Raw genomic sequence first — 17,978 nt, 5'->3', positions numbered from 1 at the left:
GATGTGACCCTCATCTCTGCGAACATCCATCCACATGAGAGCGCAGGGAGGATTTCTGCGCTGTTGTGTTTATATTTCCTCCCTCGCAGCACCATGGATACCAGTCAGACGGTGCCAAGGTAGGACCACCTCATAAATTCAGAAACCTATAAATATTTGCTCGTGTTTTGGGTTCAACACTAGTTTGCATTTACATAGCTGAAGGTGGTTTAGTAATTTATCTGCGCTGAAGCTCAAGGACTTAATGCCTGGTGGTCTCATTTTTAAATTGTGTTTTATATAACACCCAGCAGCCAATGAATACAGGGCAAATGTTTCCATTTGCTGTTTACATCCAAACTCAACACAAGTAACACTAACACTGAAAAAAACAAAACTTTATGATAGATGATCTTTGGCTAAAACAAATGGCTGTGGCTGTATCATTCTAATAAAATATCAAAAGGTTTGATCTTTTGCAAAAGAAAGAAAAAGAAGTACAATTACAATGTCCATCTCCAAAACTGTGGATGTGGCTGTTGTGTTGTGTAGCACATTCCTCCACACTCAATAAATTCAGCTTAATCAATACGTCAAAGAGCTGACAGATAACGCTAAGCCCAGACATAAATCTTAACCATCTCTAAAATCTTTTCATGTGGTATTACTCACAGACCATATTCGCTTAAGTACAGTAAACATTGTGACAGGTACTTTGAGCTGCTGGTTCGAGAGGACACAGGAAAGTGGATTGTGCTTTAAGCCTTAAGGAGCCGGGATAGAAAAGAAAAACTCTTAAGTAAAAAGAACTGTCAAGAAGAATAAAGGCTTGCTTTAATGAAACATAAACAGAATGTGGAAGCAAACCACCCGAAAAAAGCTGGAAATCAAAATCTGCAAGAATAGTTTTCGGTTTGAGATGCAATTTTCAAAAGAATCTGTTCCCCCAGGAAATCCTTGCATTGCATTAGCTTAGGTCTTGATTCCCCTCCCTCCCACTTATCAAAATAAATCAAGTTTTTGTTCCGCCAGAGAAATGGGGAGCTAAAGCATGGCTATGATTGCCTCACACAAAAGTATGCCTGAGTAATATTAATATTAGGCAAGAACACAGCTCTTTCCACAACTTCAAAAATACTGATTAGTTTCTTTAAAACACAGGGTAACTGATTCATTTGCATCACCATAACAATTTATTGGACTGAAATTTAAATAAAATAAATTTCTTATATATAAAAAGAAAAAAAACAACAGCAAAAAAAAGAATTATGCTAAAATAAACATGGTATTTCAAAAAAATAAATAAGTCCAGAAGAATGAATGACATGGCCTTTTTGGATGGAGCAAGTTGTAAGAGAAAAAAACAAGATAAGAAAAAAACCCTCTACACCAAGTTTCACATGTAACTCATCAGATTGCCTTTAGGTTTAAATCACCCCATGATTGTGTTGTGGCCTGAAGTGGCTTTTTGAGACTCCACCCACACCACTGCTGGAGGACACGGAGAAAAATCCAATATCACCTCTTGAATTTTGATTTTGCATGCCACCATATCTGCAGCTGTGTTTTTATTTCCTTTTTCAATTGTCCACTTCAACACCTCATTATGTTACTACTGGGCCATTACACTCCCTTTAATCCTCACACGGATTATTCAAAGACATCAAAGTAACATGAATTTGTTCAGAGGTGACCTCACTCTCCACTTTGGTCTAATTTTGGTATACAATGATGCAATAGAACACGCTTGCATTGTGAAAGGTTCACAGTTTATAGTGAGTCAGGTAGTGCAGCCAACAGTCGTATTTTGCAGTGTATGTCTTGTAACATAACGGTCAGTAGGCCCACAGCTACTCTGAGTGTGCTTTGATCATACGAGCCATCCAACTGCGTTACATTTCAAAGAGTTTTTGTAGATCTGCTTTGAGAATAGTACCTTAATGCTAACCAACAGCTGACAACATTTCAGTATCAAAAATTAGTCTGAAAGAGTTGATTATTTGCGCGTTTTAGTAAATAATTAAACAAAACAACTAGATGACATAGTCGTTTATACCCTGTTTAAACCAAACTAGTTTCAGTCAAATACAGTAAGAGCTTTCAGTGGAAAACATGTGCACATTCAACACTACTGTACTACAAACAACCACTTATAAAGGGAAAAAAAATTACAAAAGAAGACATCAGAATGGTTGAACTTCTACTCTATATTGATATTTTATTAACAATCATAGCCATGTTTTCAACAATGGAAGATTTATAAATATTCTTTTCTTTTGATTGATAAAAGTTGTCTTGGCACTTGTGGTATGATTCCAGTTTTGGAAAGAAAACAAAACAAAAAATCTAAATGTCCTTAAAGAATATAGCGCTTTATGAAGCAGTGGTATCCAATCAACAGCATTTTCTTCAGAGAGGAAATCCATTATGTACATGATGACTTTATTTTAAGAAACAAGATGTGGTTCTGTGCCATGGTGGAAGGGAGAGATAACGAATGTATGGCAGGTCCAGAAACCATCCAAAACAGGTCACATGATTGATCATCTGGCCTGGCGATTCCCTTTGTTTTTTTAAGGCAACAAGATCCCCCACACCAATCTGCAAACCAATCCCAGCTATTCCACGCTCGGTTGAAGCTTGCAGTGTGACTGAAGGTCGCCACACACCCTGTCCGACTCTTCTTGCATCAGCTGCAAGGAAGGAAACAAACATTGCCCCCCCAGATACTTCCACATTAGCATCCAGACACAGGGGCCAGGCATTGCTGTCCTCCGAAAGATTTAAATGTTCAAGCTAAGGCCATGGGACACCAGGGTTCACCCCTCACTGAAGCTACATCTGATGGCTGGGACAGACCCACGCTGGTGTACAGGCTGTCCTGTCCCGGGTACTTCACCGCTGAGCCGGTTCCCTCCACTGAGCTGGACAGTACAGATGAACTGACCTACAACACCAAAGCAAATATGCATTATTAGCCTCATTGTATTTTCAAAGCAGATATTTCTTCTATACAGTAGAATAAGCACTTTGGAATGTGATTCACGTTTGGCTTTTGGACTGAGATCCCCCCAAAAAAACACCAAATCCTGAGCAATGTGGTTCTAATCTCACTGTATTATTATGGTGAAACATAATGTGCCTAGTGTAAGCAGCAGTCAGCAACACAGAGCATCAGTCAGTGTGCATGTGTTCTTTTTAGCAAAACACCTGCTGTGGCAAAGGCTTCAATTTGTTCATTACAAAATATTCAACCCTGAGGATCTATCATCAAAAATAACTGTAAGAATGTTATTTTCAAATTAATTATTTCAGGTTTTATTAAAAACAAACTTCTGTGCCACATCACACAAATCAAGTAGAGCAGAAGACATTTCATAATACACTAAAAAAAAGGTGAGTCTTACCCCTGACACCTGTCCAGAAGGAGAGCTGGTTTTCGAGCAATCTTCAGAATTAGATGAAGATGTGGATGTGGGAGTCATAGAGACAGAGTTGTTATTTCCTAAAAGAGTATATAAAATATATATTTCTGAGATCATATTATAAAAAAGCAACATTTTGATCATTATTATCCACAGGAATATGCACCGTAATTAACAGTGACTCACCAGAGGATCCCTTTGTTTTATTCAAGGTCTTCGGTTTTCTTTTTCTTGTCTGGATTCCCTCTTTCTTCATGGCGAGCGGCCGAGGTACCTGTAGATTTGATGATTTTTGGAGACCAATTAATTATTTTAAATTGTTGTTGATTTATCAAAGTGGGTATTAGGCCTACGTTTGAAAGAAATGTGAAATACAATCTCGACTCACCCCGTGTAATTTTGTGTAGAGCCCACACGCGTTACACACTGGCTCTCCCTCCGCGTTTCTGCGCCACAAAGTGGTCGTGCTGGTTTGACAATTAGCGCAGGACAGGCCGATTCTTCTGGACGTTGACTGGTGACAAAAATATAACACTGAATTAATGATTACATGTTCAGAGTAGGATGTGATATTAATACATCTGTCCAGATTTGTAGCCTTTTTCTCACTTTTAGGTTAAAGAAAATATTTTAATAGTGAAAGCCACACTCCACTAATTTCATTACAATGAAATGTTTTGTTTCCTAACAACAATACGGGCCATTTACGTACGGCTTTTATACGTGACATCCGATTCCTAGGAAAAACTGTGCGTAATGCGCGTAATGGCACCAGGAAAAGAGTTGCCCTTGTTGTCACCCATTAAGATTAAATTACCCAACAGAAGCACTGGTGACATATTAAGTGCCTGATTAATTACGTTAACAATGTAACATGTGTGGTTTTAATCCGATTAAATCAGTGCCTTCAATTCCTTTAAAATAAATTATGGGAAATTTACTAACAGACCTCTTCGCGAGCAAATCTTTCAATCCCGCATCAACGTCATTTCTTTGATTGGTGACTGATAAATTAATATTATTGGGTAATAATGTCATCAATTTGCACAAAAGGCACAAACTTAAATATCAAATGTATGTGTTGGGATGTATTTTACAAATATATATCTGCCCATTTTGCATGATCAGTCACATATAACACACATATAATAAGACCAAAATTATTAGAACATTTAAAATCAAATCTGACCTATATGCATTAAGGTCTTTTTACTGCATCTGACACTTATCATCGGCGATAACCTCCAGCCATTGTTTGAAACGATTAGGCAGGATATTGAGCGGTTAAGTGGCTTACCGTCCGTTTCTGTGGTTTAATTAATGGCCGGCTCAGCCCATTCATTTTGCTGTAAAGGCCGCAGGCGTTGCAGAGAAAGTGGCCCGTGCCGTCGCGCCTCCAGAGCGGCGTTGAGATGGAACCGCAGTTCACGCATTCTCTGCTCTCCCCCATGTCGTCGAGAATATCTGAAACTAAAAACAAAGACTTAAATCAGCATAACGCACAGCTTTAAAACATGAAAATCTGCCCACAGGTTGTCATTTCCATGAGGGACATTAGTGTAGGCTACAAGGTGAAGCAAATTAAATCAGATTCACGGATTTCACGTTATAAACCTGACACACTTTCAATATCTTTATGCGCACATAGGCCTAGTTTTATTCTTGCAGAATCACACGCACGTGGCCTTTCAGACAAAATCTGGTCCAATGTTATAGGGATATTATGTTTGTGGTATTTAATTAAACATTGTTTGGATAGATTAATTATTTTTGATCGTTTGAGCTCTGGCCTCCACAGGCAGATCAGGTTATGTTACAAAAGCGCACTGCAGTTTCAGTGCTTTGCCCAAAAACACTTTTGACACAAGATTGCATGCTTGATTAAAGGAATGTAATCATGATCCCAGACAGCGAGAATGAACATTATTCCATCACTATGTCCTCCTCTACTTTGCATACCTCCGTTTGGTCCTCGAATCAAGGGCGCGCCTCTGCTCTGCAAGGTGTGCAGCATGGTGTTATCAAAAGGTCCCCCGGTCCAAGGCGAGGGCAGCTGGGACAGCTGCGGTGCGTAAGGAGAGTATGGACTCGCGTAGGTCCCGCTGAGGGGCCGAGAGAGGCCGTACTGGTCTCTGCTGCTCACATTCAGCGTGTTACTGTAGCCGGTGTCCCTGGGCGTCCCGTTATTGATGGGTGGGCTCGGAGGGTAGTGGAACCGACTGGAGGTGTGAGGGCTCCCGGTGCTGTATGAAGGGCTCTCCGGGGCGGGCTGCGACCAGACCGAGTGGCTGGAGACTGCGTGGCTGGGCTGCGCAGAGCCGCTGGCCTGCAGGTATGAGAGGCTGGGTATCATTGGGCCCACACGGGAGCTGGGGACATACACGGGGGAGTTGGGGTTGGAGTGCATATAACCACCAGAGGATGAATCATATCCAGTCTGGCTCTGGGCTGCGGCGATGGCCAGTGTTTGGTACATGTCGGTCGGGTCCACCAGCAAGCTCGCCTTGTGCGCTCCGCTGGAGAGGACGAGTTTGCTGCCCTGGTCTAAATCCGTAAACAGCGGGATGTCCTCGGCAGTCAGCAAGTTGTTGTTATGGTGTCCGAAGTGAACGTAGGAGTGTAGTGATCTGCCGTCGGAGCGGCGGTGCCCCAGTGCGTCAAGGTCGATCGGAGGTGTCCTCAGCTCATCAGAGGTGGGACCGTCCCTCCTGCTGTCACCGGGCAGGTAGGTCTGCTCAGCCGGTGACCCTGGGCTGCTGGATACTTCTCGCTTGACCATGGACCAGCTGTTTTCGCCCAGGTCCATCCAGGAGCACTTTCCATACACCGGGTTAATACAAATCGTCAGGGAGTAGTCTACCCTGTGACAAAAAAAGAGTTGGGACCGTTAGGATTAAATCAGAAGAAAATATAGGTGTTACTCATGTGGTGCAAAAATATAGGAAACTGAGTTCAAAATGTGTCTCTATAAAAATCTTGATACAAACATTTTCTGGAGAAATGCAAATCCACCTCTGATGCACAGCTCGTTTTTTTATCTTTAAAAGAGCAGTCTAGATTTCCACACACACAAAAAAAACTATGAATCTGACTATTCATTTCACGCCATGTTCGCTGACTTCGTAATAAAACCCATCCAATCCGAAGTGACTGCCATACTCCGATCAAGCGCTAAAAAGTCACTGATCCGTCCATGTCAAATCTCTGTCCTCACACACACACAACACAATCTCTCTCTCTCTCTCTCTCTCTCACACACACACACACACACACACACATAAAACAGATAGGAAACAAAACGTAATATGTCTTCACAGCTAAATAGATAACCGTTTGATAAGACCCAAAAGAGATAAGGGCTGAGAGGCAGGCTGGAGCGATAAAACAATACCCCGAAATGATGATGTAGGGCTTGCTGCGCTCAACGCCGAAAGTTTTAACCAGCCGTGTGGCATGGGAGAGAAAATACAGTAGGTTTAGAGAGAAAAAGAGGAGGAGAATTAGTCGCTTTCCACCACATACCTGCTAGTTGTGTGCCATAGGTCGCAAGCAAAGTTCCTAATAGTGAGCCGCTGCTTCTCCTGGAAGTAATGGGAAACGCTCGTGCGGTCCTACAAGGTTTATGAGAGGAGGCGCTTCTGATGGCTGCGGCTGCTGGAGGCGGACCAATCATGTGCGTGAGTGGCTGGAAACACGATGGGGGTGCCAGCCTATAAACTCCTCCAATCAATCACACGGAGACAGAGAGAGAGAGAGAGGCGTCTTGATCAAGTCTGAAACATAATAATTTGCAAATGCAATCAGGATTTAGAGAGTTTTCGGCTGAGATGGAGTTCCACCCCTTCTCATCTGTTTTACTTTTAATTTGATCAAATGTAATTCCTAATCAATATCTATAACGATCTATACAGTCTAACCCTAAATATTATATTTTTCAGAACAGTGTAATATTGCTATAAAGTTAGTTTAAATGAGTCTACTGATATTTATTCAAAACCTTTTGCTGATTATATTGGTGGAATGTAAATACATTCAATCAACTACCGAACAAGTACAAGTTTGGGATACTTTTACTTCGCTTGAGTGCTTTCAATTTATTTGACTTCTACTTCAATACATTTTGGAAGAAAATAGATTTACTGCACTTGTCAATGTGAGAGCTAGTTAGCTACTTTCCCGAATATGATTTCACATAAACATCATATGGTCGTTTAATAAAATAGACACATTAATAAAATTAAACTGCCCGACAAAATTAGTTAAAATGAACTGACCGACTACAACTGTAAAATGCTGCTTCCACATGAATGCACCATTAACAATAATCCAGTAATATAATATATAACTCACTGTGATTGTCTGCTTTGAAAATAGCCTATATTACAATATTATAATACCTCTGTAGGCCTACTATTACTAAGGCCCGTTTTTGAAAGCAGGATCTTTATTGTAATGCAGTATTTTTACACTGTTGCTACATAAACTTTGGTCAAATATCTGAATACCACCACTGGCTGATTATTAAACTTTAGTTATTTAAGATGACTTTGATTAATAACTGCTGACTACATTCACGTTTAACACCAAATGTATTGTGCTACACGGATATGGATCATTGTGTATTGCCGTTTAAAAATATGAATCGGCTAATATATTATATTTTCTCAAGCGGTAATGTGAAAAATTCAATATAGGCTTTTTTTTTTTTAATTTCCGCTTCCATTCTGATGGATCTGAAGGTACAAGTCTTGATTCAGTTCAGGCTAATGTCTTGCTCTTTGTTTATTCTCTATGTTCACCGCAGTGATCAATGAATCCCCTCCTAATTAGTTTATTTAAGTCAGACGCTTTCATTCAGGATTAAATGGCTTGAGCTGTAGCCTATAACAGCACACACTACTCCGCTCGTCTCTGCTTCGCTTTGAACCGCGATGATTCGTTCAGCCAGAATATACATTTCGGTGAGTGAAGTGATCAAAAGTAGCGAGGTGTCAATTGAATCATTTACTTATTTACAGGTCGTCCTCTTGCGTGTTCACAGAGGTTAACAAATAGCTCCCCGGTTCATCACACTCCCAACCATTCAACAGGTATTTGTGTCTGTTTACATTTGGTCTGGATGGGAGATAGCTGACAGAGCTGCACAGAGATCTGAGGACTCCGCCATTAAAGTATTACTACTACTACACTGACTGTAGCCTAGTCCACTGACGTCTATATTTTTTTCTTCTAATATCACTACTGGTGCTGTAATGGGTCACTACAATACAGACTGAGCTGTAAGGGAGGACTCCAACATTTACTATTAATATAACATTAATATAACATTTACTATTAATATTACTACTTATGTTATTACCCATTCGAGTCTGCACTGCACCGATGAATTGATAATTTACCACGCAGGCTGTAGGCCTATATAGGCCTATATGCAGAGCAGGACCCACAATTTAGCCTAATACTAATGTATTGCTAATATTAATTAGGCTATTATTATAATTCGAAATTAGTCATATTTTATCAACACTGCCAGTGCTAATTACAACTATTATTATTAGCCCTACATATATTGCCACTACTGTTTTATGGCTACTAGTCTACCACACTTGAGCCAATAGAGCCTACTGCTACAAATATTATTAGCCTGCCACTGCCATTTTGTATACTACTCCATATTATTAATATTACTTCTTCCATTGTCACATACTACTGTGCTACTGCTATATTATTCATCTACTGATACTATTACATTTTAGTTTTACATTTAATAGTGCTTTTATTATAATTGCTTCTTTTTAAGAGCATCTTTATTTTTGGCATATGTATAACTACGCCCATCACTGGGGGCCCATGATTGTTGAGTAAAGTATTATATTTATGCATGCAGACACACTGTGCTGTCCTGTAGGTCTCGTGGCTTCTGCCTGCTCTCAGTTCAATCGGGACACATCTGACAGCCAGCGAGATTTTGGAGATGTGATTTTATCAGAGGGAGTAACCAAACCATGCGCTACTGTCTCTCATCCCACCGTCTCGGTGAGCAGTTGTCAGGGAGGTGCGAGAATACAAAATCCTGTTTTTTTTTTCTTCTTTTCTTCTCCTTTCTCCCCCCTCCACTTCTCTGACTTCTATTCCTCAGTGGCCGCGGAGCCTCCAGTTGATAGATGAGGTGTTTTCGCAGTGATGTCAAAGTGTGCTGCTCTGACACGGAGCCTGTGAAGAGAAGTGGCAGGACGCCGCCCTGTCTCCACATTTATCCACGGACGGTCAAACACTTTGGGCCTGCATGGATGTCAGCCAAGGGAAAGAGCCACAGGCCTATGATCTGATTATCTTTTTCATAAATGAACTGGAAAACGAAATGTATATATTTTGTAATTGTAGGCCAATAGCACTACTGTGACTGCTGCCAACAATAACAACAAAAACAACAACAACAACAACAATAATAATAATAATAATAAAATGTAGATTATTATATTAGCAGGCTATATTATTAGGCTATAAATAAGCATTAGATTAAATTGCATTTACGTATGAGAAATGTAGTTTATTCTATTAATAATAATTATACTGCTCCCATTCCGAGTATACTATTTTACAATAGTATAAGACTATAGCAATATTAGTTTCGTTAGAAGAAAATCAAAAGAAACAACAACCAAATCATAATAATAACAATTTAAAGGTAATTTCTAACCACTCGTCATATTAATTTACATTTTAAAGGCTCCGTTTCTTTGTAAAAACGAGTTTGTATTTTTGTTGATTTTACCCAGAGGACCATGGCCACAGTTTATTCTGAAGACTGTTTGTTTCTTTCAGGACGTGTGCAGGCTAAAGGCCGACCCTCCTCATGTGTCAGTGCCGTATGTACCGACTTGATAATGATTATCTCCAACACTCCAGCACTTGTTATAACCTGCTCCTGATTAGCCAATACTGCTGCTCTATGCATGATGTTATGGAGATAACACGGAGCAGCTATAGGGCCAGAGTTTAGAGATTATTCCCTAAAACAAGGTTCTGTCACATTATTACCCATGAATATCAATGACTGTGGTTAAAAAAAATGGCTTGATTGCTCGTTAGTTTCTTTATGACTCAGCGAAAAAGTATCTGAAACCGTTTTGATTTGTTTTCTGTTAACATAGGATAATAGAAGGCACGCCCTATACACACAGAGGTCTCTGACGTCCCGATTATGATTAATGAGAAACGACTGTAGCTTAATGTAAAACATGCAGGAAAGAGACTCAATTCATCACTTTAATCACCACTCAGCTGTTTTCTTTTGTCTTACAGACAATGAGTGGTTGTAGCCTTACATGTTCTAGCCTCTTAATTATAATGTGAGATTCATTTGGGGTTCATTTTCAAATTGAATTTTATTTTCTGATAAATTGCCACTCAAGTCATTTTTGAGAGTTTTATCTACTGATAATATTGCATCTATAATGAAAGAAAAGGTTTATTTAACTGCATATATTGTATATATTATATATTAGGCTATATTATATATTGCCACATTGCTTTCAGGGTGTAGTCTACTTTGAATGACGCATTTATTTTTATTTTTATTTTATTTTTCTCTAAAACATACATTTTCAGATGAAATGTATTTGTTATTTGCTAATATTATAACGGACAATATAAAATCTAATATGTAAAATGGGATACATTTTAAAAATATATTATTGACAGCATATAATGTATACAAATATAAACATGTGTGTGATTATAGTAGGTGACACTGGTTCTTAATACACGGGTGGTGGGTGGTTCAGTCTACATTACAGATATTAAATGCTGAGTTTTAAGGTAATTGTTATTTTCAAATTTTCTCAATTTGGAAATAAATTATTAATACTTATAGATAAATAAATACATGCCACATCCCCTCCCTATGTGTTAAGGTGTGAAATTGGTAGTCTTCTTAAAAAGTACTGCTTTTTCAAAACTTTTTAAAACAAAAAATCCACAATAAATTATTCATTATTATATCATGTTTTTTTACAATCACTAGCCTATATATCTTAAGGCATTGCTATGCACCATCACCTTAAAAATAGTCTGATTTGAACTACAGAGTTGATGTTTTGTTTCTGCAGCTCAAACAAATGTTTTTATCTCTCATACTGAGTGAAAAAGGAAATGAATGCAGCAACAGGCTCACATCTATGTTTCCTCTTTCTTGTAATTGTGTAAATCCATGCATGATGCATCCGTTCAATTCAATCTAGAACAATTTATGAGGGATGTCTCTGAATTTCTCCTCATGTTAAATTAGCCACTGCATCTGTGAAAGCTATTTCCTGTATTTATTACCTTTGTGTCTTGCTTGTCTTGGAGCCTTTAAAACATTGACCTATTTGTTCTTATTTTATGGAAGACAGTTAAGTTTTATACCTGCACAGATCTGTTTCTTTCTGTCCTTCTACTGAATGGCAGCCTGTCCTAAACTCCTGGAGCAAGGGCTGCTGGGAGGCCGCGAGTGTCAGACTCTCCTGTTTGAAGTGGTAGATGATTAAACAGGCCATGGCAGGTGTAAAAGCAACCTTTGTCATTTCGGACATGCACCGTCCTTGCTTCTTTGGCTCGCCCACAACAGAACGCCCTGCTCACCTGCCTGGTTATAGTGAGTGTGTGTGCATGAATGTGTGTGTGTGTGTGTGTGTGTGTGTGTGTGTGTGTGTGTGTGTGTGTGTGTGTGTGTGTGTGTGTGTGTGTGTGTGTTTGACAATCCTGCACCATCACACTCAAGCCGGCGTCATGTGATGAAGGACAAATACATTCTTCCTCATTTGAGAGGTGTAAGCTTTTTGTCTGTGTATTTATGGTCTTGGGTTAAAGAACATGGACATTAAATGCCACAAATGATGGCACACACTCCTGTGGAAACAGATGCATGCATGTCTGTCACTTGAGAAAGATGGAGGCACATTTATCTGCTGTTATTGGTTATCATTTGTTCCTCCAGCAGCTCCGTTTTTATCATTTAAGTGTCATGATGTTGAATCAGCTTGACGTCAGGCTTCAGGGTTCATTTGACCTATAACTAACTTTGACTACCATCATGCATCATAGCATACTGTATGTTATTGTTTGATGAACTGTTTCTATCATTTGTGCTGCTCCTGTCTTCAAGGACCTTGGATAACAGTAGGAATCCTCCACTTAAACAAAGATACGAATACAACTTTGGTTGTATGCATAGATATTTCATTTTAAGATTGGATACAAAATACTGGGCTTATTCTGTTATGATTTGATTTGAAGTTCAAACAAAGCTTTGATAGGACATGCTGAGTTTAATCACATTGCTCTGTAATATGAGGGATTAAGTGGATTTGTCTTGCTGCATGTAATTATAATATAAATTTGCACACTCTTCAGGTTGTGTTTATTTATATTGGATGTGGGATTAAGCGGATAAGAGGAAGGAGCTCCTGCCGCATAGGATTAAGAAATTAGTTTGTACACTTTTCAAACTGTGCTTAATTTTTTTGTGGACTCTTTAAACAGCAATAAGTTGTCTGCAAAAGACCAAAGTCTATTTAACATTTTTTAGATTTCTTATAATGTGAAGGGCTGACAGATACTCCATTGATGCTTTTATTTTTAGCATAGAAAAGCTAATGCTTATTATGACACAGGAAACAGAGTTTGCTATATGTCTGAATGAAACAGACAAGAAGAATTGAGAATTGAAAAAATGGTCTGCACTTGGGTCTTAATATCTTAGTTCATTTTTATTTCCATGAGTCGTGATTATTTTTGCTACTTTAGTCCCACGTCAAAAGAAACCCTTCCTGGAAAGAGCCAGTAGTCAGATAAGCCCTCCACCCCCCATCCATCACCTATAAAACTTAAGTGTTTAAAAAGCCATTAACAAGATAAGGCATAAGGTGTACAATTCAACACACCTAGCCACTAATTGCACTTGTGATTACTACAGTGGAACTGTATTATTTGTATCAAACAAATGAAGAACAGAGTTTATTTTAGCCAGGATTTAGATTAAAAAGCATACCGCAACATGAGACAAACATTTAATTTATGTATCTTTAAATTCTTTGGTGTTTGAGATTCAGTGGATTTTATAACTGAGTACCACGGGTCCAAAACCTAGGGGGTCGGGACCCCTCCAAAGGGATCACAAGATACTGATACTGATAATATACTGTCACAAGATATTATGATCTGAGGAGTCATAAGATGATTTAGATGAGAACGTTGATACTACGTTCATGTTAGTACGCTAAATATTGAGCTATAGCTAGCAGCAGATTAGCTTAGTTTAGCACAAAGAATGGAGGCAAGGGAAACCGCTAGCATGGCTCTGTACAGATTAAACAAACTTGTAGATTTTTAATTATTTAATTATTCAGGCCTTTAAAAATGATTAAAATTTAACAAATTAAAAAGCGAAATTCAGTTTTTGATTGGATTGTTGACAGCTCGCAGACACATGCAACCTCACAACCAAGAAAGTTTTGAATCCACCAGACAATAAATGACTTGAGATCAAAGAGGGATCTAGTGTGGATGCAGAGTTTAATCTGCTCAAAGACGCCCGACCGCCTGTCGGTCTGTCTCTGGAAAACCAAGCCTCATCCCGTGTGTAGATTCAGAGGCCGTGTTATTGTTTCCACGCTAACGTCTCCATCCTGTGGAGCCAGGCACTCTCTATGTGTTTTGTCTCAGGAGAGAAGGTCAGGTCTCTAGTACACTTTGTGACTTTCCCTGAATCAGCTGTTTGGAGCCCTAGCTCGAGAGAAAACAGCCTTGGGCAGAGGTGACGTCGCTGATAGCAAAACACAGACAATTTGGAGGTGAGTGCGTGGTGGTGGTGGTGGGGGTACGGAAGGTTGGATACTTGGGTCGGGGACTGTAGTGGATTATGTACAGAGCAGCTGGCAGACCTTGCAGGCCCAATCATGTTTTCAAGGTCTAAGGAGGCTCAGCTGCTTGTTAGAAAGATATCAGACGAGTGTGTGGGTTAACTGAAACAATCACCAATTGTTATAATCTAAATTGGGGAACAGATGGAGTAATATTGGTGCCAATTTTAGACGTTGATCAAACATAGATCCTTTTCACATTTTGACATGCAAGTAAGTAAGTAAAATGTATTTATAAAGTGCTTTTCACGGATAAAGTCATAAAGTGCTACACACAAATTAAAATTACCTAATAATACATGAGGTGCAGACAGGTCAACCAACACCTGTCTAAATAGGTATGTCTTTATCTGATTTTTAAAAGAATCCACAGAACCTGCTGCTGCTAATGCAACAGCATGATGCGTGGGACACACGGTAAATTTGCGAGCTGAGGAATATGAGGGAAGTAGTTCAGCCACATATACAGGTGCCTGACCGTGCAGTGCTCTATAGGTAAGAGTGAGAATTTTAAACGTAATCCTATATTCAACAGGGAGCAAGTGAAGCGATTAAGTACAGGGGTAATGTGAGACCGTCTATTTGTCCTAGTGAGTAGTCTTGCGGCAGCATTCTGGATTGACCGAACTGAAGATCACAAGCAGAAATACTAAGTAAGGAGAAAAGTGTGTTACAGTAGTCAATGCGAAATTAGATAAATGCATGTTAAAGTATCTCAAGTTCAGCAGTTGAAACTACTGTAAAGATCTGAGTTCACTAATATTTCTTAAGTGGAAAAAACAAGATCTGGTCAGCTGCTTTACATTAGTGTAGACAGTCAAACATCTACATATTAATCGTATGCAATAATATATCTGTTTATGATCCGTCCCAAGGGCAGCAAATATAAAGAGAATAACAGGGGCCCCAGAACCAAGCCTTGTAAGACACCACAGGACAGTGGAGTCAGTGAGATACGATGAAAACCAATCAAGTCACCACCAGTCAAAAGCTATGCCTGATATGCCCACCCAATCATGTAACCTCTTAATCAGGATATGATGGTCAACCGTGTCGACTGCCGAACTAAGGCCAAGAAGTACCAACACAGAACAATCACCTGCATCAGAGGATGTTAAAACATTATTAGAAACCCTCAGAAGAGTCGTTTCAGTAGTGTTGTTTCCGAAACCTTGATTGAAATTTACAGATATTGTGCCTCTGCACACAGCAGTTAGTTGATTGGCCACAACCTTTAATTCATTTTTGACAACAACCGGAGTTTAGATGTAGGCCTATAACTGTTGGGCTAAGCAATATCTAAGTTGGTTTTCTTTAATATGGGCTGAATAGCAAGCTTAAAATAGGAAGGGACATGACCTGTCGATAAGGAGGAATACAATAGCTGAAACAGCAGGGCCAATAATTTGTAAAACTTTTAAAAATAGAGAAGATGGTGGTACATCCAGAGGGCAAGACGATAGCTTCATTTTTGCACTTCTAGCCCATTGGCTTTCCATTATCGTTCTGTCCTGCAACATTTCTGTCTCAGGTTAAAGACAGCGTCTGTCATCCACAGAGACGTGTTGCAGATAGCCCTAATCCTAACCTTTAAAGGTGCCACTTTGTCCAGAAACATGGGGCAATACTTATTGAAAGACTGAATTATAAGATGTACATTGTTGAAATTAGTATTAATATCACAGCAAAAGTACTATTAAAACTGATCAGCCGTATTCTGAGTAATGATGTGGAAACACAATGTTCTTTAGACATAACTGTTCAGTGTTTACATAGATATCAAAGAAAATACATTTATCTGATCAGTAGGTCCTCACAATGGATATGATCAATATCTCGACCCAGAAAAAAAATGTCGTCCAAGGTATGACCGCCCGTGTAAGTGGAGCTGAAAACACGTTCAACTTGAAATTAAAAGATACTTTAAAATAAAGAAATTAACAAACAAAGGCCTGTGCACTGTTGCCACTGTGGCTGATCTACGTGCCATTGTCAAAAGACACAAAAAAAAAGCTCAGTAGTTTCCAGGTTTTCAACACACGTTGACTGCATGAAAATAGTTTTCTATTTGATGAGACAAAGCATATCATCCAAAAGACACTATATGACATACTGAATAAAAGAATCAATGTGGGTTAAGTATAAATCAAGCACTTATGTGATTCATTTACAGAGGCTACCGTCAACAGTTTTGATTGGTAGAAAGTAGTTTCTATGAATACTATTTACATTAGTGATGGAGGCAAAAATCTCTATCTCAAAGCCTGGGCAGGCAAAAAAAAAAAAAAACTATTAGCATATCTATCTCTGCCTAATACAACTTTTTTCTTGTGTAATTTGGGAGAACCAACCTTCTAAATGCACGCAGAAATAGCAGCAAGATGCTAAACAATGTTTCAAAAAACTGTCTTTCCAAGTAGGAAGTGCTGAAATTAGGCCTTGACCTTCTGTGAGTTTAGTTAAACTTTCTTTCCAGGCGAAAATGTGTTCAAATGTGTCCATAGCTTTTCAGTCAGAAGAACAAATAAGCGCTCTGAGATGTGATAAGCTTACTCAAAGGGGTCTGGAGCTCCACCTCACATGGCCGACTTTGCATTGCACTTGTCCTTCCATGACCGTACAACCTCGCCTCTCACACTTAACACACATGCAGACAAACACTCTCACACAGCTCCCCTTCCACACACATTAAACACACTCTCAGACTGACTTGGAGGTTTCTGTCGCCCTTTCCTTCACTTTAGTCAGTTGCCAGACAATGAAAACATTGAGAGGCAGTTTCTATGGCGTGACCAGGGCTTTTGTTTGACTAAAAAACATATGCATTCTACATGCTCCAATTATGGTTTTATCAGATCGCTGTCAAACACACCAATCATGCGCCTTCCTTTGTGCCCTCTCTAACAGTGTGTACTGTACCAAGCGGTGCAGTGGCTCGCTGTGTTTGCATGTTTGCCCATGGTGGGAGAACAATACCTCAGACTGGTTTGTGTCCCCATTGGCAGAAAACATGCAGCTTAGTCAAAAAAACAATGTGTCACAATCCCTTCTACTTTAAGTAACAAATTGGTTTCAAATGCAGAACTTCCTTGTGTGAACATTTCTGCAAAATTAAACAGGAGCGGTGGTGCCATTCTCGGGTATCTAACAAACACATCCAGTTTCTGCTCTAACCGCGACTGCTAGGTCTACTATTTAAAAAAAGGAGGCCAAATCAGGGTGATCTGCAGCACGTATCGTTAAATCCCTTATTGTGACTTTCACTGTACGCTTTAACAAAAGAGGCCAAGAAAGACATGGCTGATCTGACCTACCATTGGCTCAGTTCTCGATTGGCCTGACTTCCGTTCAGTGTCAAAGTCACGTCCACATTGCCAGTTATTTCCCAAGAATGCTGTTATCGTAACTTAAGTTGTATAACCATAATATGAATATATAAAGACTGGATGCAACACCTGCAGCTAGGAAATCGTTGGTAGATATTTTTATGAACATATGAATTGACTTAAAAAAAAATTATTCTGTTGCCAAACCAAGACAAAAATAAATCCTATACTGAAGTTCAAAAGGAGAAGTCCTCTAGCTTCAGCCCTTTGACACAAATTCAAACCGTGGCCAGTGTGTGTAGTTTGTTTTGATAGACGCCGTTCAGCAGCTTAGGTGCTTAGGC

At 39.3% G+C, this 17,978-nt stretch overlaps 1 protein-coding gene across 1 annotated transcript; it reads right to left on the bottom strand.

Moving 5' to 3' along the window:
* Positions 1-791: 791 nt before the first annotated feature.
* gata6 (GATA binding protein 6) lies at positions 792-7,053 on the bottom strand. The gene is made up of 7 exons (XM_028594139.1): positions 6,927-7,053; positions 5,364-6,265; positions 4,702-4,874; positions 3,793-3,918; positions 3,591-3,678; positions 3,387-3,484; positions 792-2,926 (listed from the first exon to the last, which is right to left on the bottom strand). Exons 2-7 carry the CDS (start codon positions 6,208-6,210, stop codon positions 2,771-2,773), a joined length of 1,488 nt encoding a protein of 495 aa, XP_028449940.1. The 5' UTR covers positions 6,211-6,265; positions 6,927-7,053; the 3' UTR covers positions 792-2,770.
* Positions 7,054-17,978: the final 10,925 nt, after the last annotated feature.

This window comes from Perca flavescens, chromosome 12 (assembly GCF_004354835.1).
Source record: "Perca flavescens isolate YP-PL-M2 chromosome 12, PFLA_1.0, whole genome shotgun sequence".
Lineage (NCBI taxonomy): Eukaryota > Metazoa > Chordata > Actinopteri > Perciformes > Percidae > Perca > Perca flavescens.
This window is presented reverse-complemented; position numbering and strand designations above follow the sequence as displayed.